The 27,455-nt window shown below is 47.9% G+C and overlaps 1 protein-coding gene across 4 annotated transcripts in view; it reads right to left on the bottom strand.

The window, feature by feature from the left end:
* Positions 1-9,511, bottom strand: part of CCDC88A (coiled-coil domain containing 88A) — a 303,481-nt gene extending 293,970 nt beyond the window's left edge. For all 4 annotated transcript variants that reach the window (XM_069768845.1, XM_069768841.1, XM_069768844.1 and 1 more), the window contains exons 1-2: positions 8,678-9,511; positions 8,489-8,589 (exon numbers count right to left, since the gene is read on the bottom strand). In XM_069768845.1, coding sequence (XP_069624946.1) covers positions 8,489-8,589; positions 8,678-8,740 — 164 coding nt within the window. In that variant the 5' untranslated portion in view covers positions 8,741-9,511. The remainder of the gene's footprint in view (positions 1-8,488; positions 8,590-8,677) is intronic.
* Positions 9,512-27,455: the final 17,944 nt, after the last annotated feature.

Here is a 27,455-nt window from a genome sequence, read left to right as displayed (position 1 = left end):
GTCTACAGGGGGTGGAAGGTAGACAGAAATCTCGTCTCATCATTGGTTCAGGCTGCTGTTACCCTCCCATCTGCTGTTCAGTTTTTTCATGTTGGCTGTTGTAAATCTCACCGAGAAATCAGAGAAAGAAGAGCAGTTTCCTGTTACAACAGAGGCAGAATATTATAAAGCACACACTAGTAAGCCATCTGTGAAATAAAGAAGATTAACCGATAACTGGAAGACACATACAAAGGATCCTATTACATATGCTAATAATCTGCCTGAAACAAGTGCCAAACACCGATCGTCACCCTATATCAGCATTCATTACACTTCCATTTTATCTTTGTTGGCACTCTATATAGAATCAAATAATCATTACTCTTCCCCATACAGTTTACATATTCTGGGAAACAGATCCTTCTCTTCCATGGGATGATGTGCTGCAGACAAAGAGCGGACAGACAGAAAAGGGCCCGTGCAAGTACCAAATTTAGCCCCCTTTCCAATAATGCTTAAAGGGAACCTGTCACCTGAATTTGGCGGGACAGGTTTTTGGTCATATGGGCGGGGTTTTCAGGTGTTAGATTCACCCTTTTCTTACCCGCTGGCCGCAATATTGGGTTGAAGTTCATTCTATGTCCTCCGTAGTACACGCCTGCGCAAGGCAAGATTGCCTTGCGCTGTCATGCACTGCGGAGGACACAGCATGAACTTCAACCCAATATTGCGGCCAGCATGCAGCCAGTGGGTAAGGAAAGGGTGAACCAAACACCCGAAAACCCCGCCCATATGACCACAAACCTGTCCCGCCAAATTCAGGTGACAGGTTCCCTTTAATTCCACCTGCTTTGAATGTGGAAGTGGCCCACCTTAACTCTTGGGTCCCTGAGCAGCAGCGCAAGTTGCACCAATGGTAAGTCAAACCCTGCTGCTAACCAACAATGATTTTTAGGGTGCAAAAAAAAAATGCAAATAGGCCAACCTTGTATGCAGGCTGATTCAGGTCATGGATTGGGAAGAAGTATTCCTATGTAAAAAGGCCTTCATGCAAATGACAATTATTGGCATGCCTAATTTTCAAGGTAAAAGACAGATGAGTGCAGATTTAAATGAACACCAAAGCCATAGATGGAAACTTATCCAAGATCGTAAATAACCCTCATCTATGGAATAAGTGATAACTTATTGATTGCTAGGATCTGACTGCTGGAACCACCAATCTCGAGAACAGAACTCGGGAACCTGGCATCTTGGCTTTTGCATAGCCAAGTCATGAATGAAATGGAGGTGTGCATGTTTCACCAGCGCTCCATTAATGGTCCATGGTATTGTTGGAGAAAGCAAAATATAGCATTCGGCTATTTCTAGTAGTCTCTTGAAAATTAGTTGAGCCGAGGTGCATATCTGCTGGAGCGAACTTCTCGGTTTCAAATCGCTAAAGCCAATAGCCTCAGTGAAACCAGGGGCGGACACAGACAGCTTCAGGGCCCCCTCCTTTTAAGGCGACAAAGATATTATATATCTACACATACATACATACATACATACATACATACATACATGTATGTATATATTACATAGTCTCCTTTATTATGTATATTGCTGTCCTTTATACAATGCCCTCTCTTGATATGTACAGCACCGTCCCTTACATATTGGATTTTATAGAGCCCTGTTTTTTATTACATACCGTCCTGTCTTGTTAGATGTATAATGCAATGATGGCTGATGGACCATGGGAAAGCTTCTTTTCTAAAGGAGGAGCTGATGGACTGGTTGTCTGGTCACCGGCTCCTCCATCAGCAGTCATTTTATATCTAACAAGAGAGGGGACTACGTAATAAAAGCGGGCACTGTGAATACAAAAAATAGCAAGAATACACTATGTAAGAGACAGCACTGTACATAACAGCAGAGGAAGCTATATAATAAGGGAGGACACCATATATAACTAGAGAGGATGGTACGTAATAAGGGACGGTGTTATAAATAAAAGAGGAAACTATGTAACCAAGGATGGTGTTATACATAAAAAGTGAGTACACTATACACTAAGGAACTGTGCTATAAATAAGTGAGTACACTATATATTAAGGGACTGTGCTATACATAATAAGCGAGTACACTTTATACTAAGGGGACTGTGTTAGACATAATAATCGATAACATCTTCCTCCACCTCCCCCTGTTCCTAAATCCATTATAAATCCCCCTTCCTCCCATCCTAATCCCCTTGCTTTCTCCCCACCTCCCCATTATTGCCCATTCCACCACCATCATTGTCTTTTCCCCCACCACCCCATTATTGCCCATTACACCGCCTCCATCATTTCCTCCTCCCCACCACCCCCATTGTTGCCCATTCACCACCCCATCATTGCTTTCTCCCCCACCACCCCTATTATTGCCCTCTCTGCCAATTCAATCATTGCCTTCTGCCCCATCACCCCCAACATTGCCCTCTCTGTCAACCCAATCATTGCCTTCCGCCCCATTACCCCCATCATTGCCCTCTCTGTCAACCCAATCATTGCCTTCCACCCCATCACCTCATCATTGACCGCTCGGTCAACCCAATCATTGCCTTCTGCCCCATCACCGCCATCATTGCCCTCTCCATCAACCCAATCATTGCCTTCTGCCCCATCACCCCATCATTGCCCTTTCCATCAAGCCAATCATTGCCTTTTACGCCATCACCCCATCATTGTCCTCTCCTATACCTACACACAGACACACACAGCACCATTCACCTCTCTGCATACACACACACACAGCACCATTCACCGCTCTACATACACACACAGCACCATTCACCGCTGTGCATACATACACACACAGAACCATTCACCGCTCTGCATACACACATCACCTCTGCACAAGGTATCCTGAAGCCGCAGCATCGCCAGTAGCTTCCTGTCACTCACAGCCCCGGTGCTGAATGATGATGTCATTCAGCCGCTGCTGTGTGAGACAGGAAGCGTGGGCAGGAAGGATCAATTCCCTGTAGCTCCGTGCTGCGGCCATTTTCTCTTGCAGGCAGCGGAGCTACAGGGATTGCTCCCTTCCCGCCACATATGAGGGTAATATGGCCAGGGGCCCCCTGGAGCCTCGGGGCTGGATAAACTAGCCAGATTGCCTTGTGCAGGCATATACTACGGAGGACAGAGAATGAACTTCAATCCAATATTGCAGCCAGCATGCAGCCAGTGGGTAAGGAAAGGGTGAATCAAACACCCCAAAAACCCCGCCTCCATGGCTGAAGATTGTTCCCTCCAAATTCAGGTGACAGTGTCCCTTTAAAGGAAACAAATGTGAGTTTTCATCAATGGAAGATTGTGACCTTCCAGAAATGTAAGGAAGTGATCCGGAAGAACTTCATGCACCAGCACCTGCACTTTCTGACTGCTAAGAGTCAAATACATAGTAAAAGCATCTTTGTTAAACAGATTCTAGCCATATTCAATATAAAAGTTTAATGCATAATAATAAAAACATAGCTACTGTCCTCTACAAAAAGAAGTACAAATCTACAAGGATTTGTCGTCAGGTATTACAGATCATCCTCAATAAATTAAATAGGGTTGTGCTTCAATACCACTCACTCATTACCTGTAGATAGGTATGGTGCTATTGTACAACCCTTCTGGAGCCAATAACATTTTAGGAAATTAACCATTACTCGTAGAAAAACTGCTCACATAGTCCACATAAGGCAGCACTAGACACCCTTCATCAGCAAAAATAGTCGATAGTTAAGCTAGAAACAGTGTAACTAATGACATTACAAAATACCAAGGATGTTCCTGAATATATAAACACACAAGGACAGAAATCTAGAGGCTGAGCCTGTATGACCGTGACTTGTGTGCACGGAAAGTCTCCATGTACATGTAAACAAGGCAGTTTGTTTCGTTCGCAATGACCTACATTTATCAAGCACTTTATGTATTTTGTTTTGTATTTTTGCACCATACTTCTCAAAAGTTGAAAAAGTGGACTTGGAGGACCCAGAAGTGGTGTGGTGAAATTTGGTGCAAGAAAATGTTGCACATTTTGCTGCAAACCTGTATCTGTTAATAGGAGGAGTAGACTATTTTTACTTAGGCCTCAAACAAACATCCTTGATTTATTTGGGTGAAAAAAAAAACCCACTGAAAATCTGCAACAAATATGTAACGTGTGAAACCAGCCTTTGGCTAAAAGAAACGACACTAGGCCTCATTTATCAAAGCCTTTGTAGGCCATAGCAACCAATCAGAGCTCAGGTTTCATTTCCAAAACAGCTCTAGCAAAATGAAAGCTGTGCTGTAATTGGTTGTTATGGACAACACAATCAGTTTTAATTTCTGTGTGAAATCACAATTGAAACGAAAAATTAAAGTCAAAAGGCAGCAGCGACTCATTAGTAATGGTTTACATTTAGCTGTGGATGACGTAAGGCCTCCAACAGTACAGTCTGATTAATACCCTAGAAATGGTGAGTTGACAGTGGGCCTTACTACCAAATCAATGTCTGCGTCCTTTTTTTTTTTTTAAATCCATGAACAAGAATCGTGTCTGCTGCGGCGTCGTTCTAACAACATTGCATCGGGCCGATAGTCTGTTGGCTTTATTCATATATTATTTACTTAGATTTATTATATTTTGGTGTTACTTGGACATCTGCGGACCATAATAAAATATACATTTCCTGTCCATACATTACCAAAATACCACTTAGATTGTCTTTATATCGTGTTTGCAATCAAACGTTGGTATTTCTTCTTAAACCAAATAGCAGACCCCATACAAGAAGGAAAAACAGTAAATGAGGCGGATAAATGCATTCCCATATACTAGTATATTGTGCAGCATCAACTCATGGATGCATTCACTGCCCCGGGTTTCCAGTCACCATGGAAACGGCTATAAGAAAGTGCAAGCTTGTTGTGCACAGACTGTAGATCTCCATGTTTGTCATGTGGCCTTTGCATCATGAGTTTTCACATGACTTCATCTACAGGCTGACACTAACAACGCTGGATATTGATGTGGAAAACATTCATTTCACTTGCCCCAAGAGGAGGCTTCAACAAAACCGGCAATTCCGTGGATAAGGTTAAATTCACACACGGAGGTAAAAATCACAGTTTTGTCAAAACTACTGAAAAACACCATGACAAAGATGCCTCTTGACTGCACTGTGGATACACTCAAAGACGTTTGAAACCATATGTAGGCGTCTTATAATCTGAAATGACAACATCGTAGACCCCTATAACACCGTTAGGGCGCTGCGAGATGGACATATAAATCGTAGGAAGGTCCGACCACAGTGCACAGACTGGCCGGCGGCTCTCCTGACCCGAACGTGTCAGCTTCATACATTTCTATCTAGCTGTCACACTCGGGTCGGGAGAGCCGCCGGCCAGTCCAAGCACTGAGGTCCAATCGCGCCCTTAGTTTGGGTCATTAAGCCCATGGTCAGGCCTGGACGGACACAGACATTCATATGGATTATGCTTTTGTAAAGCAAGCCTTGGGCCGCATTCAAATATCTTTTCCATGCATATGTTCGGTATGTATATAACGTACCCATTTTAGACCATGGGGCTGTTCACGTCTGTCTTTTTTTTGGACATCAAATATCCACAAAGAAATAAAACATGGAAACATGTCTGTTTTCTTGAGTTGTCGATCAAACACGATCATTCAAATTAACAAGTCCATAAAAAATAAAAACTGGCAACACATGGACGCTATCCAGGCTGGGGTATTTTATTTTATATTTTTTTTGCCATTTAATGGGTAGAAGAAGCTCAATTTTGGGGGGGATTTGCATACAAGTAAAATGGATTTTAAAAAAAGGGTCTGCTTTTCAGAAAAAATAATATTGGAAATCTGAATGAGGCCCAAGGGAGGGTGAGTCCACAAGTAGAAAGCAAATCTAGACAATTGTTTGATTAATAAAACCATGTGATTTTCCAGGTAAAAACAGCCATGGTGGCTTGTATGTGGACTCATCTAAGATGCTAAATATTAAGACCACATAGGAAATATACTTTTTCTCATCTGTCTACAAATCACAGTCCGATGTTCGCTCTTGTGACAAAAACTAAAATATTCCTATGGGCGCAGTCAGATGGCCTTATAAATCAGACCGCAATGCACAGCCTGGCCAGTGGCTCTCTTACATATTTTTCTATGCAGCTGGCTCGCTCGGGTCAGGAGAGCTGCAGCCAGTAAGTGCGTTACGGTCCAATTTATACTGGCGTCTGACTGCACCATTAGGCGATCGTTGGTTTGGCCATTATATGTACAAGAAATAAAAATAATATACAGCCCTAATGAAGGAAAAGTTATTTATTTGTAGAGTTACTGCACAACTTTAAAAAAAAAAAAAAAAAAAAAAATAACCTGTATGGCCTTTGGCAGTACAAAAATTAACAAAAGGATTTGTCTGGAATGCCAGAAGTGCCCCAGGCAGCAGCTCAATACATAAATGGCCACTGAAATTCCTACCAGACCTTCATTAGAAAAAGGAAGCATATTTTTCAGAAGAGGTTAAGAGCTATGAATAAACAAGCATGGTCCTACTCAGTGTCATATTCCCTCCTCTTATTGTATGGCTTTTTCCGGAAAATAATATCCATGCACTGGATATCCCCCCTACTGCTGGCTGTGGATACAAAGACTAATTAAAGGGCTTAATAATTTTTTGATTTATGCTACATGCTCATGTTTTGTGAGATGAAAAATAGACCTGAAAACCAAATACAAACCTGATCCATTGATCATGGTGACATAACACACATAGTTATAAATCAGTGGAAAATACAACATTTACCAGTAAGATGTGACCCAAGGTCAACTAGGTTCTGGAAAAGGAATAATACATCATGTGGTGCGATCACGTAATGCAAGAGACTCAGCCAGTCAATAGATTGTTTGAAAAAGCTGTCAGTGGAGCGGACAGTAACGTGGGTCATTCATAGCTTTAGGTAAAAGTGACCTGATGGGCCCCATTGTCTTTGTGGGGTGGCAATATGGCCTGCGGGCTGACTATATGTCTTGTGGGCTGACGGTATGGCCTGCGGGCCATTGCAGATGTCAGGCAACGGGATTCTGCTCAACAGTGTAAGCTGACCATACACAAGATCGCCATCAGCCAATCATTTGGCAGCCCACAAACTCTCCTGACTCCCCAATACTCATGGCCATGCATTTTTAGGCTTTCAAATATATTGTGAAACTACAAGTACCATGCACCTAATGGATTTTCAAGAAGCAAACTTATTCTCACTGTTGATGGGACCTTAAATGGATTACGTTGCTTCTCCTCTCTTTCCAGAAATCTGAAGTAATTCAATGGAGAGAGGAGCAAGTAAGAATACCCAATTATGTGAGAGAGGCTAGCACTTCTCTTTGCTAGGAGGTCTCAGATGGGGTGATTAGAGTCCAACTACTAAAAAATATACATCTCTCTCATATATACTGTGTAGAGAATATAGACACTTTCACCAGTTTCCTTTTGCTGTGGCCTATAAATCACAGAGAACAGACACCAGTGGTTATGAAATAAGACCCCCACATCCTCCTGACATGACTAGGCTTGAAGCACAGGACTTCCTTATCTTTCAGTGCAGGCCATTTCACCCTCCACATGTTTTCTGATTGTGCGTTAGATAACGATTACCCTACCTTACTTATTCTTCCTGAAAAGAACACATTTACATGCAAAAATATTTAGAATTGGGAGTCCTCAGTGGTTGATACCTTTTAATGGCTAACTGAAAAGATGGTAACAAATTGCAAGCTTTCCAGACTACACAGGTCTCTTCATCAGGCAAAGACTAAAACAAATTCTGAAGAATCACATATTTATGCACAACATAGTATAGGAAAAAAAAGGGCAATTACATGCAGCAATTTTCCACCATAGTGCGGTCCTTCGCGGCCAAGCCCTCGGTACTAACTCATCATTACCCATTTAATTCCTTCACTTGTAGGCTTAACTAGAAGGGGCGGGGGACATTTAATTCAATCCTCAGCCATTGTGTATGGGTGTCAAAGTCAATGCGGCAGTCACTGTCAGCAGTGGGAGATGACAGCATACTCATCCTCACATTTAGTGGTTCAGGCCCCCAGTGGGTTTTTTTTTTTAATGCTGTCAGTATGGCTCCCAATAAAGTAATCTGCAAATACACCATCTGATTTTTTTTTCCTGTATGAATTCCAGACAGTGAAGCCCTGGAGGCATCAGATTTCTTAAATTTCCACTAGAGCTGGTTTGCATTAGTCCATTTGAACTTCCCCCACAAGGTAGAGAATGCTAGAAGAAGCTGCTGCAGAACCTCCTGAAAATATCCGAAAATAATACAGCTTACGTTCGGCTACAGTCACAATCAAATCCTAGCTGTCACGCAAAAGAGGCTCTGCAGCAGCTACAACTATAAGAGACGGCTGCAGTTCTTCCTCTCACCCCATCACCCATGCTCAAATCCCCTAATTTTTCACTTACATTTGAAACATGACCTCATTGAGGAAAATGCCATCCACGAGAGCAACGTACTCATCCAGCAGAGTCCCATTTCCTTTGACCAAGGATCCAAAAGTCTTGATCTGGGGGGGGGCAGAAAAAAAAATCCACGTTAATGGAGACATAGCAGCACATGGATCAGTGTGGAGGAACAGACAGAGGACTGCTTACCCAGCTCACTAGAGGACTGCTCATGAAATTTTCCAGGAGTGGAGTAAATAGATCATTCTCCATTTTCTAGATAAAATATTTTGGATAATCCTCCAGATATTAAATAAAGAAACAATCCAGATGATATTCCTAGCACAACAGTGTAATCCAGTGTTCGCGATGTAGCAATGCCATTTGAGGGGTGGCAAATAAAAAAGGGAAAAGACAAAAAAGAGGAAAAATTAAAAGGCAAAAAAATAAATAATGTTATAAATCCAACATAGGAAGCCCTTGTGGAAATCTTCTAGGTCCTAATCGGAGATCCTCTAATAAATAAAATACATTTCAATATAATAAAAGCCCTGCTTCCCCTCCCTCCCTTCTCTGCAGAGGTGCAGAACTAGGGTCTGCATGCAGCACAAGTGGGAGGCATCATCTGGAGACTGGGAAGGGGGAGGAATAGGAGGGTGGGGAAATGGGAAAAAGGACTCTAGTCTTCAGCAGCTCTGGAAGGAAAAAAAAAGGCAAAATACAAGGAAGGGCTGAAAAGCTCCTTCTACATCCACCCAAACCCTGTGCGCTGTGTATAGCTGGCGGCCTGTGACTCCTCCTCTATCACAGTGCCTTATCATTCATGACTGTGACTAGCAACAGAATTGGGGACTTTGTGCCAAATATTTTATATTTATAGAAAACAAAGGATTATATGCTAGCGGGTATTTTATTCCATGAGCTGCACCCCTCCCCTTTTCCTGTCTGCTGTTACAAAGTAGTGGATTTTACTAATTCACAGGGGTCAGTCTCTGCCCTCTGGAAATACCGATTAGCACCCTGTAGAATGCCATTCTGCCACCTAAGCACCTCTTCCCTATGATTTTACTTTATCCACTGCAGAGGGCAGATCCCTCCCCCAACATAACCGAATCATCACCTCCTTTATTCATATGTGCAGGCTGGAAGCACCAATAAAAATGTATTATTGATAATTAGTTACTCCGTCTATATGGAACCATGTTACCTTTCTATTCGTAAATAACCGTCAACGACAAAATGATAATTCTGGGTCGGTGCATAATGCATGGATTATGTTACACCAGAGGACCCCCTATGGGATATCACATCATCGCCATTAATTGTCTACTATATAGGATTGCCCTTAGGTCATTTCTTTATTTATTTGTTTGTTTTTCTTTTAATATACCTTTTCCAGAATCCTCTAAAAGTGAGAAAAAGAAAGTATAATGTAATTTCCATCTAGACGACCCTACAGTCTCCCAGGACCATGTGCTGAAAAGGGAGGAGGGGAGTGGGAAAGATGTGTGAGTGCAGAAAACCTCTTACATTAGTAGCCCAGAGCAGGAAAAGCCTTTTTATATACCCCTCCCCCATAGATGATCCAGATCCCCACCTCAGCCATACATTAACTCCTGACTGACCTTGTGTTGGCCTTGCAGCCATACAGCACTCGCTACATATTAATGGACCAGTCATAGCTCATCATCTATATCCTGCATTACGTATCTATTCAAAGGAATTTTAGTAGATCTGTGACTTTATTTAATTTTAAGGAAATTTTGTATGCTATTGGTTCATTTGTTTCATAAATTCTATAACAGTCAGTAAGGCTACGTTCACATTAGCGTTTTGCGAGGCTGCGTCGGGCGCAGCCGCGGCGACGCATGCGTCATGCGCCCCTATATTTAACATGGGGGCGCATGGACATGCGTTGTCGTGCGTTTTGTGACGCATGCGTCTTTTTGGGCGCAAGCGTCGTGGCGCACAGGACGCAGCAAGTTGCATTTTTTTTGCGTCCAAAATCATGCCAAAAAAGGACGCATGCGTCACAAAATGATGCGTTTTGCATGCGTTCTTGTTTGCGTTGTGCGTTGCGTCGCCGACGCAGCACCGCACAACGCAAATGTGAACGTAGCCTTAGAAAAGAAGGAACTGAAGAATAGTACCACTTTATTTTTCTTATTTTTTATAAGACAAAATACAATATTACCAAAACATGTTATGTACATTTCTGCCACTGAGACAGTAGGAGTGAGCACTGCAGGGGTGTACATAAAAATCATGGAGACCCATAGTAAATGTCGACCTCTACATGATCACTAAATATTTGGCAGAGTAGGTAAGGTCCTACCTCCCAACTTTTAAATTCAGGGAGAGAGACTCATATTTCAACCTGGATTTCAGCTTCAAGATGTTTCTTGCCTGTGCTTTTGCTTGGGAGCAAGACCGAAACCGCAAAAGATGGAGAAGGAGACAACGTAGGCGTTTTTGGAGGCACCCCATTATTGAAGTGCATGAGAGCCGTGGAGCCTATCACACGCTCTATGCCGAGCTGAATGCCAACCCAGAGAAATTCCAGGAGTACACGAGAATGTCGCAAGAATCGTTACGGGATTTGCTGTCTCGTGTCCAAGGAGCCATACGGCGACAGGACACCCAGCTCCGTAGAGCGATTCCACCCGAGGAATGTCTGCTGGTGACATTAAGGTACGTTCAAAATCTAAACCAATGACAGTCCAAATTTTGGTTATTCTGACATGTATTTTTTGTGTATTTTTCCCTTTTTTTAATTTTTTTTTTATTTTTAACCACACCATAAAAAGAGTAGATTGTAATGTTGTTTTTTTGTGTTTTTCTTCCAGATTTCTTGCCACAGGGGAGAGTTTATCTTCCCTCCACTTCCAATACCGGCTTGGAATATCCACCCTGTCCGAAATAGTTGTGGACACCTGTTGAGCTTTATGGAATGCACTCCGTGATGAGTTTATACCACTACCCACCATGGACATGTGGCGTGAAATTGCTGTAAAGTTCTTGAATGTATGTGATTTCCCCAACTGTTTAGGAGCGGTGGATGGAAAGCACATCCACATTATCAAACCTGCCAGAACCGGATCGGAGTTTTTCAACTACAAAAAATATTTTTCTGTAGTGCTCATGGCAATAGCTGATGCGGACTGTCGCTTCATCGCCGTGGACATTGGAGCTTTTGGCCGTGGCAACGATTCCCAGACTTTCAAGAGCTCGGATATGGGCCAACGTGTGTATGGCAAAAATTTTAATTTTCCCCCTCCACAGCCTCTCCCCAACACTCAAGGTCCACCGCTGCCATTTGTTATGGTTGGGGATGAGGCCTTCCAGATGTGTGAAAATCTACTGAAGCCCTATTCCAGTCGTGACTTGGACCACACTAGAAGGATCTTCAACTACAGACTGACCAGGGCCCGAAGAACAGTAGAGTGTACCTTTGGCATTCTTGTCGCTAAATGGCGCATTCTTGCATCAGCCATAAATCTAAAAGTGGAAACAGTTGACGAGTTGGTCAAAGCCTGTGTGGTTCTCCACAATTACATAATTACTAGGGAACGACCCCACATTGAACTGGATGAACCAGTTCCACACCCTCTGCCTGATTTCCAGCATCACCCGCTGCGGTCAACTGCAGCCGTTGGTCTCATGCGGGACCAATTTGCTGCCTATTTTTATTCAGATATTGGACGGGTGTCATGGCAGGACAATGTTGTGTAAATGTCCTGTTGTTTCTTTATCTGTACCAGTAATTTTCTACAATGAAAATAATATTTCACATTAATAAACTTTTGTGTTGGTTGTGTTGACCGTGTCTCCTATCTTTTTCCTCTCCAAACCAAGGTTACCCAAAAACTGGCAGTTTTAGATCTGTATTTAATATCATTTTTTGTAATCCAAAACCAGGAGTGGGTGATACAGGCAGAGGTGCTAGTTATTATGTACAGATCATAATTGACCTCTAATTGTTCTACTCCTTGTTTTGGTTGACAAATACTGATATAAACCACTGTACATATACTGCTAGTAATGTCAGCCATGTTGCTTTATTGGTAAGTTTGTTGACGTCATTGCGTCATGATATCCATTGGACACAAAATGGAGAGACAATCACTGTCACGCTATCTATACTCATCAAGTCAAGTGTCAGGAATAATGAATTCATGATAAACATATACAGGCTCATCAGAGGCGTAGCTAGGGTTTTGGTCCAGGGGGGGCGAAGCTTCTGAGTGGGCCCCTAACCAGGTAACCTTGATTACAACTCGATGACGCCCCCTAATAGTGGAGAACCTCAGCAGATGACCGCGCTGTTACTGACGATAATCTCTATATAACGACCAACATGGATATTACCGCCATATGGTCAGTGGTAAATACCAGCCCTACAGAGCATATAAGAGATCGCAGCACAGTTATAGATAAGGACTTACCATTAGTGTTGAGCATTCCGATACCGCAAGTATCGGGTATCGGCCGATATTTGCGGTATCGGAATTCCGATACTGAATTCCGATACTTCCCGCGTATCGGATACCGGAATCGGAAGTTCCCAGAATTCAAATTGAACGCAGCAGCCAATGAGGAATGAATGAAAGTGTGGGCACATCCTGTTTAGCATGGTGGGCATGTAAGTACTGGCAAGGCTTGGATTGGCTGCTGAAATGATGTCACTCTGCACTATAAAAAAGCGCTGCCGCCATTTTGCGCTCACTCTGCTGTGATTTCAGTTAGGGACAGGACGCTGTGTTCTAACTGAGGGCCAGTTGAGCTTGCTAATTGCTTTATTTTCCTTTCCAAAGGCTAATTTAGCAAAACGCTGTGTGTTCTTCACTGTTCACCTTGCTCTTGCCTTGCAGCGCTGTTTTAACAGCGTTCTGCAAGGTCTCTGTGTGTGTGTGTGTGTGCAGCTCACTCTGTAGTCTGTGTGCAGCCATATACCCGGTTGTATTCAGCTCAGGGGGGGTTCACACTGCCTCACACAGTTGTTCTTTTTTGCTCTTAGTGCAGCCTGCTGCACATTTTTTCTCAAATTTCCTATTAGTGTTTTTCCACCAGTCTCCAGCTCTATTGTGGAAAAACACTACATAGGATAACCTAGAGGGGGGTTTTTGGGCCTTGCAGCGCCGTTTACGGCTGTCTGCACGGTCTCCGTGTGAGCCCAGCTCGCCCTGTAGTCTGTGTGCAGCCATAGCCGGTTGGATTCAGCTCAGGGTTCGTTACTGGCTCATACCTTGAGAAAAATTTTCCTTTTTTTCAAATAGTGCAGCCTGTTTAAAATTTGAAAAAAAAAATTCCTATTAGTGTCTTTCCACTCGTATCCAGCTAAATAGTGGAAAAACACTATATAGGATAACCTAGAGGAGGGTTTTTTGGCCTTGCAGCGCCGTTTACGGCTCTCTGCACGGTCTCCGTGTGAGCCCAGCTCGCCCTGTAGTCTGTGTGCAGCCATAGCCGGTTGGATTCAGTTCAGGGTTCGTTACTGGCTCATACCTTGAGAAAAATTTTCCTTTTTTTGAAATAGTGCAGCCTGTTTAAAATTTGAAAAAAAAAAAATTCCTATTAGTGTCTTTCCACCAGTCTCCAGCTCAATTGTGGAAAAACACTACATAGGATAACCTAGAGGGTTTTTTTGGGGCCTTGCAGCGCCGTTTACGGCTGTCTGCACGGTCTCTGTGTGAGCGCAGCTCGCCCTGTAGTCTGTGTGCAGCCATAGCCGGTTGGATTCAGCTCAGGGTGCGTTACTGCCTCATACCTTGAAAAACAATTTCCTTTTTTTCAAATAGTGCAGCCAGTTTAAAATTTGAAAAAAAAAAATTCCTATTAGTGTCTTTCCACTTGTATCCAGCTAAATAGTGGAAAAACACTATATAGGATAACCTAGAGGAGGGTTTTTTGGCCTTGCAGCGCCGTTTACGGCTGTCTGCACGGTCTCCGTGTGATTTAAACTAGCTCTGTAGCCCGATCTGCACCAAAAAAAAGGTTAAGTTCACCAAACACAACTTAACACTTGTGTAGGCCACATTTGAAAAATAATAAAGTTTAGTCCACAATTTACAACATTAGTGTTTCTTACACCTGTTAGGAGGAGCATTACAGGAATAAGCACACTAAGGCCTTAGTACTTTTCTGCTTATCTTTATCTGTCAACCAAGATGAAGAGGGCAGGGAGTAAGGCACGTGGGCGTGGGCGCGGAGCAGGGAGAGGAGCAGGGAGAGGACGTGGTGATTCTGTGCCTGCTGCGGGCGCCGGTGACTCGTCGTCACTCAGTTTCAGCAGGGAACAGTCCTTCATGCGCAGCTTTGTCGGAGAGCGCCGTGCACCGCTGCTGCGTGAAGACCAAATTGAAGCCGTTGTCGGGTGGATGGCAGCTAACGCCTCGGCATCGACTTCAGTTAGTGCCACATCCTCTCAGGCACAGAGCACTGGAGAGCAGCCATCTGTCTCTTCACCACCTGCCAAATTGGCCAGGCAGTCAGAGAGCCCAGGACAGGAGCCGTCTCTACTTCTGTTCTCTGAATCTCTTGGCTTGGAAACAGGGGGCCAGCCAAGCAGCATTGGAGAAATGGAAGAAGAGGCAGTGTGCAGTGATGCCCAACACCTTTTTCTCTCTGACTCTGAAGAGGCAGGTGGGCCAGTGCCTCCGGTGACCACAGCGCAGTACGCATCTGATGATGAAACTCAGGTGCCGCTTTCTCGTGCGTACTGTGCTGCTGAGACTACCCAGGAGGAGCAGTTGGTGGCAGAGGGTAGTGGAGATGATGAGGTCCTTGACCCATCGTGGCGTGAGGAACAGGAAGGTGGTGGGAGCAGCTCAGAGGAAGAGCTTCCTCTTACGGGCCAAAGAGGGAGAGGGAGGGGGAAGACTGCGGAGCCTGTAGCCTCCACTTTGGCACCCGTTAGGAGCCTGTCTCTTTCCAAAGCCAAAAAGGGCGCTCCCAAGACTTGCAGTGCCTGGTCCTTTTTTGACACAGTTGCAGATGACATTTGTTTTGTCAAATGCAAGCTGTGTCATCATAAAGTAAAAAGAGGTAAAAATGTCAGCAACCTCAATACCACAAATATGTGGAAACATGTGCGGACCAGGCACGCGGTGGAGTTACAGAAACACACTGAAGATGTAGGCCAACCAACAGCGGCAGCTACCACCTCTTCAGCTCGTGTTGCCTCTTCCTCCAGCTCACGCACAGCTGGTTTGGCTTCCTCCCAGAGACCTTGTGTAATTCCACCCACAGCACCACCTTCCCAGTCATCCTCACACTCCCAGTCTACTCTACAGCCATCGGTAGTACAGGCATGGGAGAAAAGGCGGGCATTCTCGGCCAACCACCCCCGAGCACAGGCTCTGAATGCAGGCATTGCCAAACTGTTGTCCCTGGAAATGCTCTCGTTCAGGCTGGTGGAGACTGACAGCTTCCGTGACTTGATGGCATTGGCAGTCCCACAGTACAAGGTGCCCAGCCGCTTTTACTTCAGCAGGCAGGCTGTCCCTGCCCTGCACAGGCATGTTGAGGCAAACATAAAACATGCGCTACTGAACGCCGTCAGTAGCAAGGTCCACCTCACCACCGATGCGTGGACCAGTCAGCATGGACAGGGGCGATATGTTTCCCTCACTGCCCATTGGGTTAATGTTGTTGAGCCAGGTACAGATCGTGCGAGTGGCGCAGGACGTGTCCTGCCCACTCCAAGGATTGCAGGAATCCAGTCTGTACGCATCGACTCCTCCTCTTACACCAGTTCCTCTGATTCCTCTCTGCAGGATCCGTCACAGTCCACCCCCACATGGACCCGTGAACGTTTACCTATGACCGACATGAGCACAGCCGTGGCCAAACGTCAGCAGGCCGTCTTGAAACTAGTTTCATTGGGGCATCGAAGCCACACAGCGCAGGAGCTCTGGAATGCCATCAAGCAGGAGAGCGATGTGTGGTTACTGCCAGCGAATCCCCAGCCAGGCATGGTAGTGTGTGACAATGGCCGAAATCTGGTGGCAGCTTTGGCCCTTGGCAACCTCACTCACATCCCATGTCTGGCACATGTGCTCAATTTGGTTGTGCAGAGTTTTCTGAGGGACTATCCGGATCTTGATGCCCTGCTGCACAAGGTCCGCCTAGAGTGTGCTCACTTGCGGCGTTCCAGCTTGGCCAGATCCCGCATTGCTGCTCTGCAGCGCCGATTCCGCCTTCCGGAACACCGCATCATATGTGACCTACCTACCCGGTGGAATTCCACGTTACATATGTTGGAGCGGTTGTGTGAGCAGCAGCAAGCAGTTATGGAGTACCAGCTGCATCAGGCGCAAAGAAGTCGCAGTCAGCGCCGATCAGACTTCACAACCACAGAGTGGGCCACTCTGAAGGACGTCTGCCAGGTTTTGCGTCCTTTTGATTATTCCACGCGGATGGCAAGTGCAGATGATGCACTAGTCAGCATGACTGTCCCCCTTATCTGCCTGCTTCAGCAAACTTTGCAAGGGTTAAGGGATGATGTGGTGGAAGAGGTGGAGGATGAGGAGTCACCTTTTCCATCAGCTTCTGGAGAGTCAGCGCCACGTGGTTCCTCACAAAGGGGTACGCAGGGGCCAATTTGTGAGGAGGATGAGGAGGAGTCAATGGACGAGGAAGAGCTCCGTCCAGAGGAGGGAGCGACACAATTGTCCAGTGGTCAGTGTGTACAGCGAGGGTGGGGTGATGACGAGCGGGCAGAGATCATGTCTCAAGCAGGGGACAGCGTTTCTGGGCCGGTTGGCACTCTGCAGCACATGGTGGATTTCATGCTGCAGTGCCTGAGAAACGACCGCCGCATCGACCACATTCTCAACATGCCTGATTATTGGGTGTTCACCCTCCTCGATCCTCGCTACCGGGACAACGTCCAAAACCTCATCCCTGCGTTGACCCGGGAGCGTAAATTGCGGGAGTACCACGACACACTGGTGAATTCCATCATCTTCTCCTGTCCAACTGAGAGGAGTGCTGCTAGTGCTTTACAAAGCAGCTCAGTGCGTCGAGGCAGTGGGGGAGGCTCTGCTCAAAGAGGGAGCAGAAGCAGTGCCTCTGCCCAAGGCAAGCCCAGTATGGCACAACTCTGGCACACTTTTGTGTGCCCGCCCCAAATGTCTACACCATCACCGGCGGCTCCAGTCAGCAGGAGGCAACGGTTCCGTCAGATGGTGACAGACTACATGGCTTGCCCTCTTACTGTACTCCCAGACGGCTCTTCCCCGTTCAAGTTTTGGGTCTCTAAGCTGGATACATGGCCAGAGCTAAGCCAGTATGCATTGGAGGTGCTGGCTTGCCCTGCGGCTAGTGTCTTATCGGAACGTGTCTTTAGTGCCGCAGGTGGTGTACTAACAGACCGTCGCATGCGACTATCCTCCGATAACGTTGACCGGCTTACTTTCCTGAAAATGAACCAGGCCTGGATCTCGCAGGAATTTGCCACTCCTCTGCCTGATTAAGTAATTGGGTGTCATCCAGGTCTCCTGCTGTGTTCATCTTTCTACCACCTGAACTGCTATTCCTGGGCTCCAACACCGCCAGTTGCGGCTCAGAAGTGCAGGCTGCACAGTAAAAACATACGACCCAGTGTTATTGGGTTTTCTGTAACGTCTGCTGAGTCCCAGCTGTGTAGCCGGCAATGTGTCCTGCGACCGCCACGCTGGCACAACAACCTAAATGTAAGGGAACCTGTCCCCTCCCCCCCCCCCGTCGTTTGTTACTGAAAGAGCCATCTTGTGCAGCAGTAATGCTGCACAAGGAAAAGGTAGCTCTTTTTTTTTAGCTCTTTGCACACGCAGAACTTAACACTTATAAAATGTGTTCACTGATACCGTTATACCGTCCCGGAGCTGGGACTTTCCTTCGTAATGTGACGCAGCACAGCCGTCATTCCTACCCCCTTGGTGCCATGCGCTGCCTCCTCAGCGTTGTTTTAAGCTGTCACGGAGCCTGCGCTGTTCTGTTATCCCTTGGGCATGCCCTATTTGCGCTGCCTGTCTTCTGACATAATTTGGTGTCAGGCTGGCTGCGCCTGTGCGGCCGCGGTGCCCGAGATCCCGCCTCGCAGTGTCTTCTGATTGAGTCACACTGCGGGCCTGGGATCCATGGGCATGCGCAGTGCATATCTTCCCCTCGGGCTCTCGCTCATTTCCCTCCGCCTTCTTTAGACTGTGCGCCGTCAGCTGATCCCTAGCATGCCACGGCCGTGACACCGCACAGTCTGAAGAAGAGGGAAGGAGGGGAGTGAGAGTCGAGGTTATGCACTGTGCATGCCCATGGTTCCAAGGCCCGCAGTGGGATTACGTTAGATGAGACTGCGAGGTGGGATCTGGAGCAGCGTGGACGCACAGGCACTGACAGCCTGACACCAAATTATGTCAGAAGACAGGCAGCGCTAATTGGGCATGGCCAAGGGCTAACAGAACAGCGCAGGCTCCGTGACAGCTTAAAACAACGCTGAGGAGGCAGCGCACGGCATCAAGGGGATAGGAATGACAGCTGTGCTGTGTCCCATTACGAAGGAAATTCGCACCTCCGGAACGGTTTAACGGTATAAAGGGACACATTTTTAGTGTTTACTTCGGTGTTTGCAAGGAGCATAATTAAAAGAGCAACCTTTTCCTTTTGCATCCTTAGTGCTGCACAACATGGCTCTTTCAGCTACAAACGTCTTGGGGGGGGGGTTAAAGGTTTCCTTTCAACTTGCTCCAATCAGGCTTCGGCCTACACTCTGTTCCTCTGCTCCTCCTGCTGTCCCTGGGCTCTAACACCGCCAGTTGGTGCCTGGAAGTGCTGTGTGCACAGTCAACAGTCGCTCCTCTGTTATTGGGGTTCAGTAACGTCAGCTGATCCCCAGCTGTGTGTGCGGCAATACCTCCAATCTGCTCCTCCTGCTGTCCCTGGGCTCTAACACCGCCAGTTGGTGCCTGGAAGTGCTGTGTGCACAGTCAACAGTCGCTCCTCTGTTATTGGGGTTCAGTAACGTCAGCTGATCCCCAGCTGTGTATCCGGCAACGTGTCATGCGACCCCCACCCTGGCACAACTAAAATGTAAGGGGACCTGTCCCCCCCCCCCCCCAGGCGTTTGTTACTGAAAGAGCCACCATGTGCAGCACTAATACTGCACAAGGGAAAGGTCGCTCTTGAAATTATGCTCCTTGCAAACGCTGAACTACACACTCATGTAATGTGTCCCCTCACACCGTCCAACTGTCCCGGAGGTGGGACTTTCCTTTGTAATGTGACGCAGCACAGCCGTCATTGCTACCCCCTTGGCACCGTGCGCTGCCTCCTTAGCGTTGTTTGATTCCGTCATGGACCCTGCGCTGTTATGTTATCCCTTGGCCATGCACAGTTTGCGCTGCCCGTCCTCTGACATCATTTGTTGTCGTCCTGGCTGCGCCTGTGCGTCCACGCTGCCCGAAATCACACCTCGCAGTGTCGTCTAATGTGATCCCACAGTGGGCCTGGTATCCATGGCCATGCGCAGTGCATATACTAGCCTCTCACTCCCCTTCTTCACGCTTCTTCAGACTAGGCGGCGTCAGCTGATCCCTAATAGCATGCCACGGCCGTGACGCCGCACAGTCTGAAGAAGCAGGAAGGAGGTGAGTGAGAGGCGATGATATGCACTGCGCATGCCCATGGATCCCTGGCCCGCAGTGGGACTACATTAGATGACACTGCAAGGTTGGATCTCGGGCAGCTTGGACGCACAGGCACTGCCAGCCTGACACCTACATGATGTCAGAAGACGGGCACCGCTAACTGTGCATGGCCAAGGGATAACATTACAGCGCGGGCTCCGTGACAGAACCAAACAACGTTGAGGAGGTGGTGCCCGGCACCAAGGGGGTTGGAATGACGGCTGTGCTGTGTCACATTACAAAGGAAAGTCCCACTTCCGGGATGGTTTGACGGTGTGAGGGGACACATTATATGAGTGTGTACTTCAGCGTTTGCAAGGAGCATAATTTTCGGAGCCACCATTTTCCATGTGCAGTATTACTGCTGTACAAGATGGCTCTTTCAGCAACAAATGCCTGGGGGGGGGGGGTTAAAGGTTCCCTTTCAACTTGCTCCACTGCAGGCTTCGGCCTACACTCTGCTCCTCTTTGATTCCCTGGGTTTCAACACTGTCAGTTGCCACCTGGAAGTGTTGTCTACACAGAAAAAACAGTAGGTGATGTGTCAGTGGGGTTCAGCACCGCCAGCTGTTCCCCTGCTGTGTAGTCGGCAACGTGTCCAGCACAAGCCACGCTGGCACAACAGAACAAAAGCTGCCACCAGTGCAGGCTTCGGCCTACACTCTGCTCCTCTCCTCCTCCTGCTGACCCTGGGCTCAAACACCGCTAGTTTTTGCCCGGAAGTGCTAGCTGCACAGAGAAAAACACCAGCCAATGTGTTAGTGGGGTTCAGCAACGCCAGCTGTTCCCCTGCTGTGTAGCCGGCAACGTGACCTGCAAACGCCATGCAGGCACAGGAACTGAAATTAAAAGGGAACCTGGCCCCACCCCCCCAGGTGTTTCTATGTATAACAGCCACCTAGTACAGCAGTACTGCTGCATTTGTACAAGGTGGCTGACTTTTTCTCCTTGCCCACGTGGAACTCAACACGTACAAAATGTGTCTCATTGAGACCATTCCACTGTCCCTGAGGTGTGACTTTCCTTTGTAATGATACGCAGCACCCCCCTTGGTAGCGTTTCCCGTCTTTTGTCATCATGGTTAGCTGGCTGCGCCTGTGCATCCGCCCTGCTAGAAACAACGCCCCTCGTTGTCATATTTATTTTGTCAGCGAGGGTGTGGTTTATGGGCACGAGCAGTGCATATGTTCGCCTGTCTTAACTCATCTCCTTCCGCCTTCTTCAGACTGTGCGGCCTCCTGGCCGTGGTAGGCGATAAGGGATCAGCTGAGGCCGCCCAGTCTGGAGCAGGTGTAAGGACATGTGTAAGCGGCAAACCTATTTACTGCACAAGGCCACGAATCCCAGCCACGCAGTGTGATTTTTTGAAAACACACTGTGGGTCTGGGATTCATGTCCATCGCTAACCGCAACGGCCGACATGAAATGAGGTCAGAAGACAGGAAGCGCTCACAGCGCATGGCCAAGGGATCACAATAGCGCAGACTCCTGTACAGCAAATAACAACGCTCAGGAATCTGCGCCCAGTACCTAGGTGCAAATTTTGACACCTGTGCTGCGTCTCGTTAAAAAGACAAGTCACGCCTCCACAGCTGTTTGACAGTATAATGGGCTAAATAGTGTACGTGTTTTAGTCAGCGTGTGCAAGGAGCAAAACAAATAGAGCAACCTTTTACTTGTGCAGCATTAATGCTGCACAAGGTGTGGCTCTTGTACCTTGCAACACCTGAGGGGGGGGTTAAAGGTAACCTTTGAAATTGGTTCAACTAGGCTTCGGCCTACACTCTGCTCCTCTACTCCTCCTGCTGACCCTGGGCTCAAACACCGCTAGTTTTTGCCCGGAAATGCTAGCTGCACAGAGAAAAACACCAGCCAATGTGTTAGTGGGGTTCAGCACCGCCAGCTGTTCCCCTGCTGTGTAGTCGGCAACGTGTCCAGCACAAGCCACGCTGGCACAAGAGAACAAAAGCTGCCACCAGTGCAGGCTTCGGCCTACACTTTGCTCCTCTCCTCCTCCTGCTGACCCTGGGCTCAAACAACGCCAGTTTCTGCCCGGACATGCTAGCTGCACAGAGAAAAACACCAGCCAATGTGTTAGTGGGGTTCAGCACCGCCAGCTGTTCCCCCGCTGTGTAGCCGGCATCGTGTCCAGCACAAGCCACGCTGGCACAACCGACCAAAAGATGCCACCAGTGCAGGCTTCGGCCTACACTTTGCTCCTCTCCTCCTCCTCCTGCTGACCCTGGGCTCTAACACCGCTAGTTTTTGCCCGGACATGCAATCTGCACAGAGAAAAACACCAGTCAATGTGTCAGTGGGGTTCAGCAACGCCAGCTGTTCCCCTGCTGTGTAGCTTGCAACGTGACCTGCAAACGCCACGCAGGCACATGAACTGAAATTGAAGGGAGCCTGCCCCTCACCCACAGGTGTTTCTATGTATATCAGCCACCTTGTACAGCAGTACTGCTGCATTTGTACAAGGTGGCTGACTTTTTCTCCTTGCCCACGTGGAACTCAACACGTAAAAAATGTGTCTCACTAGAGACCATTACAATGTCCCTGAGGTGTGACTTTCCTTTGTAATGACACGCAGCACCACCCTTGTTAGCGCTGCCCGTCTTTTGACATCATTGGTTAGCTGGCTGCGCCTGTGCATCTCCCCTGCTCGAAACAACGGCCCTCGGTGTCTTATTTTTTTGGACAGCGAGGGTGTGATTGATGGGCATGTGCAGTGCATATGTTTGCCTGTGTTCACTCATCTCCTTCCGCCTTCTTCAGACTGGGTGTCCTCATGGCCGCGGCAGGCGATAAGGGATCAGATGAGGCTGCCCAGTCTGAAGCAGGTGTAAGGACATGTGTGAGCGGCAAACATATTTAGTGCACCAGGGCACGAATCCCAGCACCGCAGTGTGATTTTTTAAAAACACACTGTGGGTCTGGGATTCATGTCCATCGCTAACCGCAACGGCCAACATGAAATGAGGTCATAAGACAGGAAGCGCTCACAGCGCATGGCCAAAGGATCACAAGAGCGCAGACTCCTGTACAGCAACTAACAACGCTCAGGAAGCTGCGCCCATGCAAAAAGGTGTTGTTTTCGACACCTGTGCTGCTTTTCTTTAAAAAGACAAGTCACGCCTCCACTACTGATTAACAGTATAATGGGCTAAATAGTCTACGTGTTGCATTCAGCTTGTGCAAGTAGAAAAATTAATAGAGCAACCTTTTACTTGTGCAGCAATAATGCTGCAGAAGGAGTGGCTCTTGTACTTTGTAACACCTGAGGGGGGGTTAAAGGTAACCTTTGAAATTGGTTCAACTAGGCTTCGGCCTACACTCTGCTCCTCTCCTCCTCCTGCTGACCCTGGGCTCTAACAACGCTAGTTTTTGCCCGGAAATGCTAGCTGCACAGAGAAAAACACCAGCCAATGTGTTAGTGGTGTTCAGCACCGCCAGCTGTTCCCCCGCTGTGTAGCCGGCATCGTGTCCAGCACAAGCCACGCTGGCACAACCGACCAAAAGCTGCCACCAGTGCAGGCTTCGGCCTACACTTTGCTCCTCTCCTCCTCCTGCTGACCCTGGGCTAAAACAACGCCAGTTTCTGCCCGGACATGCTAGCTGCACAGAGAAAAACACCAGCCAATGTGTTAGTGGGGTTCAGCACCGCCAGCTGTTCCTCTGCTGTGTAGTCGGCATCGTGTCCAGCACAAGCCACGCTGGCACAACTGACCAAAAGCTGCCACCAGTGCAGGCTTCGGCCTACACTTTGCTCCTCTCCTCCTCCTGCTGACCCTGGGCTAAAACAACGCCAGTTTCTGCCCGGACATGCTAGCTGCACAGAGAAAAACACCAGCCAATGTGTTAGTGGGGTTCAGCACCGCCAGCTGTTCCCCTGCTGTGTAGCTTGCAACGTTTCCTGCAAACGCCACGCAGGAACATGAACTGAAATTGAAGGGAGCCTGCCCCCCACCCCCCCAGGTGTTTCTATGTATAACAGCCACCTTGTACAGCAGTACTGCTGCATTTGTACAAGGTGGCTGACTTTTTCTCCTTGCACACGTGGAACTCAACAAGTACAAAATGTGTCTCATTACAGACCATTACAATGTCCCTGAGGTGTGACTTTCCTTTGTAATGACACGCAGCACCCCCATTGTTAGCGCTGCCCGTCTCCTGACATCATTGGTTGGCTGGCTGTGCCTGTGCGTCCCCCCTGCCCGACACAACGCCCCCCGTTGTCTCATATATTTTGACTGCGAGGGTGTGATTGATGGGCACGAGCAGTGCATATGTTCCCCTGTTTTCACTCCCCTCCTTCCGCCTTCTTCTGACTGTGCGGCCTCATGGCCGCGGCATGCGATAAGGGATCAGCTGAGGCCGCCCAGTCTGAAGCAGGTGTAAGGACATGTGTGAGCGGCGAACATATTTACTGCACAAGGCCACGAATCCCAGCACCGCAGTGTGACTTTAGGAAAAGCCACTGTGGGTCTGGGATTTATGGCCATCGTTAACCGCACCGGCCAACATGAAATGAGGTCATGAGACGGCCTGCACTAACAGGGTATTGCCAAGGGATAACACAAGAGCGCAGTTTCCTGTACTGCAAATAACAACGGTAAGGAATCAGCGCACAGCACCTAGGTGTAAATTTGTACACCTGTGCTGCGTCTCCTTAAAAAGACTAGTAGTCACGCCTCCACTACTGTTTGACAGTATAATGGGCTAAATAGTGTACGTGTTTAATTCAGCGTGTGCAAGGAGCAAAAATAAATAGAGCAACCTTTGACTTGTGCATCATTAATGCTGTTCAAGGTGTGGCTCTTGTACCTTGCAACACCTGAGGGGGGGGTTAAAGGTAACCTTTGAAATTGGTTCAACTAGGCTTTGGCCAACACTCTGCTCCTCTACTCCTCCTGCTGACCCTGGGCTCAAACACCGCTAGTTTTTGCCCGGAAATGCTAGCTGCACAGAGAAAAACACCAGCCAATGTGTTAGTGGGGTTCAGCACCGCCAGCTGTTCCCCTGCTGTGTAGTCGGCAACGTGTCCAGCACAAGCCACGCTGGCACAAGAGAACAAAAGCTGCCACCAGTGCAGGCTTCGGCCTACACTTTGCTCCTCTCCTCCTCCAGCTGACCCTGGGCTCAAACAACGCCAGTTTCTGCCCGAAAATGCTAGCTGCACAGAGAAAAACACCAGCCAATGTGTCAGTGGGGTTCAGCACCGCCAGCTGTTCCTCTGCTGTGTAGTCGGCATCGTGTCCAGCACAAGCCACGCTGGCACAACTGACCAAAAGCTGCCACCAGTGCAGGCTTCGGCCTACACTTTGCTCCTCTCCTCCTCCTGCTGACCCTGGGCTAAAACAACGCCAGTTTCTGCCCGGACATGCTAGCTGCACAGAGAAAAACACCAGCCAATGTGTTAGTGGGGTTCAGCACCGCCAGCTGTTCCCCTGCTGTGTAGCTTGCAACGTTTCCTGCAAACGCCACGCAGGAACATGAACTGAAATTGAAGGGAGCCTGCCCCCCACCCCCCCAGGTGTTTCTATGTATAACAGCCACCTTGTACAGCAGTACTGCTGCATTTGTACAAGGTGGCTGACTTTCTCCTTGCACACGTGGAACTCAACAAGTACAAAATGTGTCTCATTACAGACCATTACAATGTCCCTGAGGTGTGACTTTCCTTTTTAATGACACGCAGCACCCCCATTGTTAGCGCTGCCCGTCTCCTGACATCATTGGTTGGCTGGCTGTGCCTGTGCGTCCCCCCTGCCCGACACAACGCCCCCCGTTGTCTCATATATTTTGACTGCGAGGGTGTGATTGATGGGCACGAGCAGTGCATATGTTCCCCTGTTTTCACTCCCCTCCTTCCGCCTTCTTCTGACTGTGCGGCCTCATGGCCGCGGCATGCGATAAGGGATCAGCTGAGGCCGCCCAGTCTGAAGCAGGTGTAAGGACATGTGTGAGCGGCGAACATATTTACTGCACAAGGCCACGAATCCCAGCACCGCAGTGTGACTTTAGGAAAAGCCACTGTGGGTCTGGGATTTATGGCCATCGTTAACCGCACCGGCCAACATGAAATGAGGTCATGAGACGGCCTGCACTAACAGGGTATTGCCAAGGGATAACACAAGAGCGCAGTTTCCTGTACTGCAAATAACAACGGTAAGGAATCAGCGCACAGCACCTAGGTGTAAATTTGTACACCTGTGCTGCGTCTCCTTAAAAAGACTAGTAGTCACGCCTCCACTACTGTTTGACAGTATAATGGGCTAAATAGTGTACGTGTTTAATTCAGCGTGTGCAAGGAGCAAAATTAAATAGAGCAACCTTTGACTTGTGCATCATTAATGCTGTTCAAGGTGTGGCTCTTGTACCTTGCAACACCTGAGGGGGGGGTTAAAGGTAACCTTTGAAATTGGTTCAACTAGGCTTTGGCCAACACTCTGCTCCTCTACTCCTCCTGCTGACCCTGGGCTCAAACACCGCTAGTTTTTGCCCGGAAATGCTAGCTGCACAGAGAAAAACACCAGCCAATGTGTTAGTGGGGTTCAGCACCGCCAGCTGTTCCCCTGCTGTGTAGTCGGCAACGTGTCCAGCACAAGCCACGCTGGCACAACAGAACAAAAGCTGCCACCAGTGCAGGCTTCGGCCTACACTTTGCTCCTCTCCTCCTCCTGCTGACCCTGGGCTCAAACAACGCCAGTTTCTGCCCGGACATGCAATCTGCACAGAGAAAAACACCAGTCAATGTGTCAGTGGGGTTCAGCAACGCCAGCTGTTCCCCTGCTGTGTAGCTTGCAACGTGACCTGCAAACGCCACGCAGGCACATGAACTGAAATTGAAGGGAGCCTGCCCCCCACCCACAGGTGTTTCTATGTATAACAGCCACCTTGTACAGCAGTACTGCTGCATTTGTACAAGGTGGCTGACTTTTTCTCCTTGCCCACGTGGAACTCAACACGTAAAAAATGTGTCTCATTAGAGACCATTACAATGTCCCTGAGGTGTGACTTTCCTTTGTAATGACACGCAGCACCACCCTTGTTAGCGCTGCCCGTCTTTTGACATCATTGGTTAGCTGGCTGCGCCTGTGCATCTCCCCTGCTCGAAACAACGGCCCTCGGTGTCTTATTTTTTTGGACAGCGAGGGTGTGATTGATGGGCATGTGCAGTGCATATGTTTGCCTGTGTTCACTCATCTCCTTCCGCCTTCTTCAGACTGGGTGTCCTCATGGCCACGGCAGGCGATAAGGGATCAGATGAGGCCGCCCAGTCTGAAGCAGGTGTAAGGACATGTGTGAGCGGCAAACATATT

The sequence above is a fragment of the Ranitomeya imitator genome, chromosome 5, assembly GCF_032444005.1.
Source record: "Ranitomeya imitator isolate aRanImi1 chromosome 5, aRanImi1.pri, whole genome shotgun sequence".
Taxonomy (NCBI): domain Eukaryota; kingdom Metazoa; phylum Chordata; class Amphibia; order Anura; family Dendrobatidae; genus Ranitomeya; species Ranitomeya imitator.
Note: the sequence above shows the minus strand (reverse complement) of the source record. Positions and strands in the feature narration are given on the sequence as shown.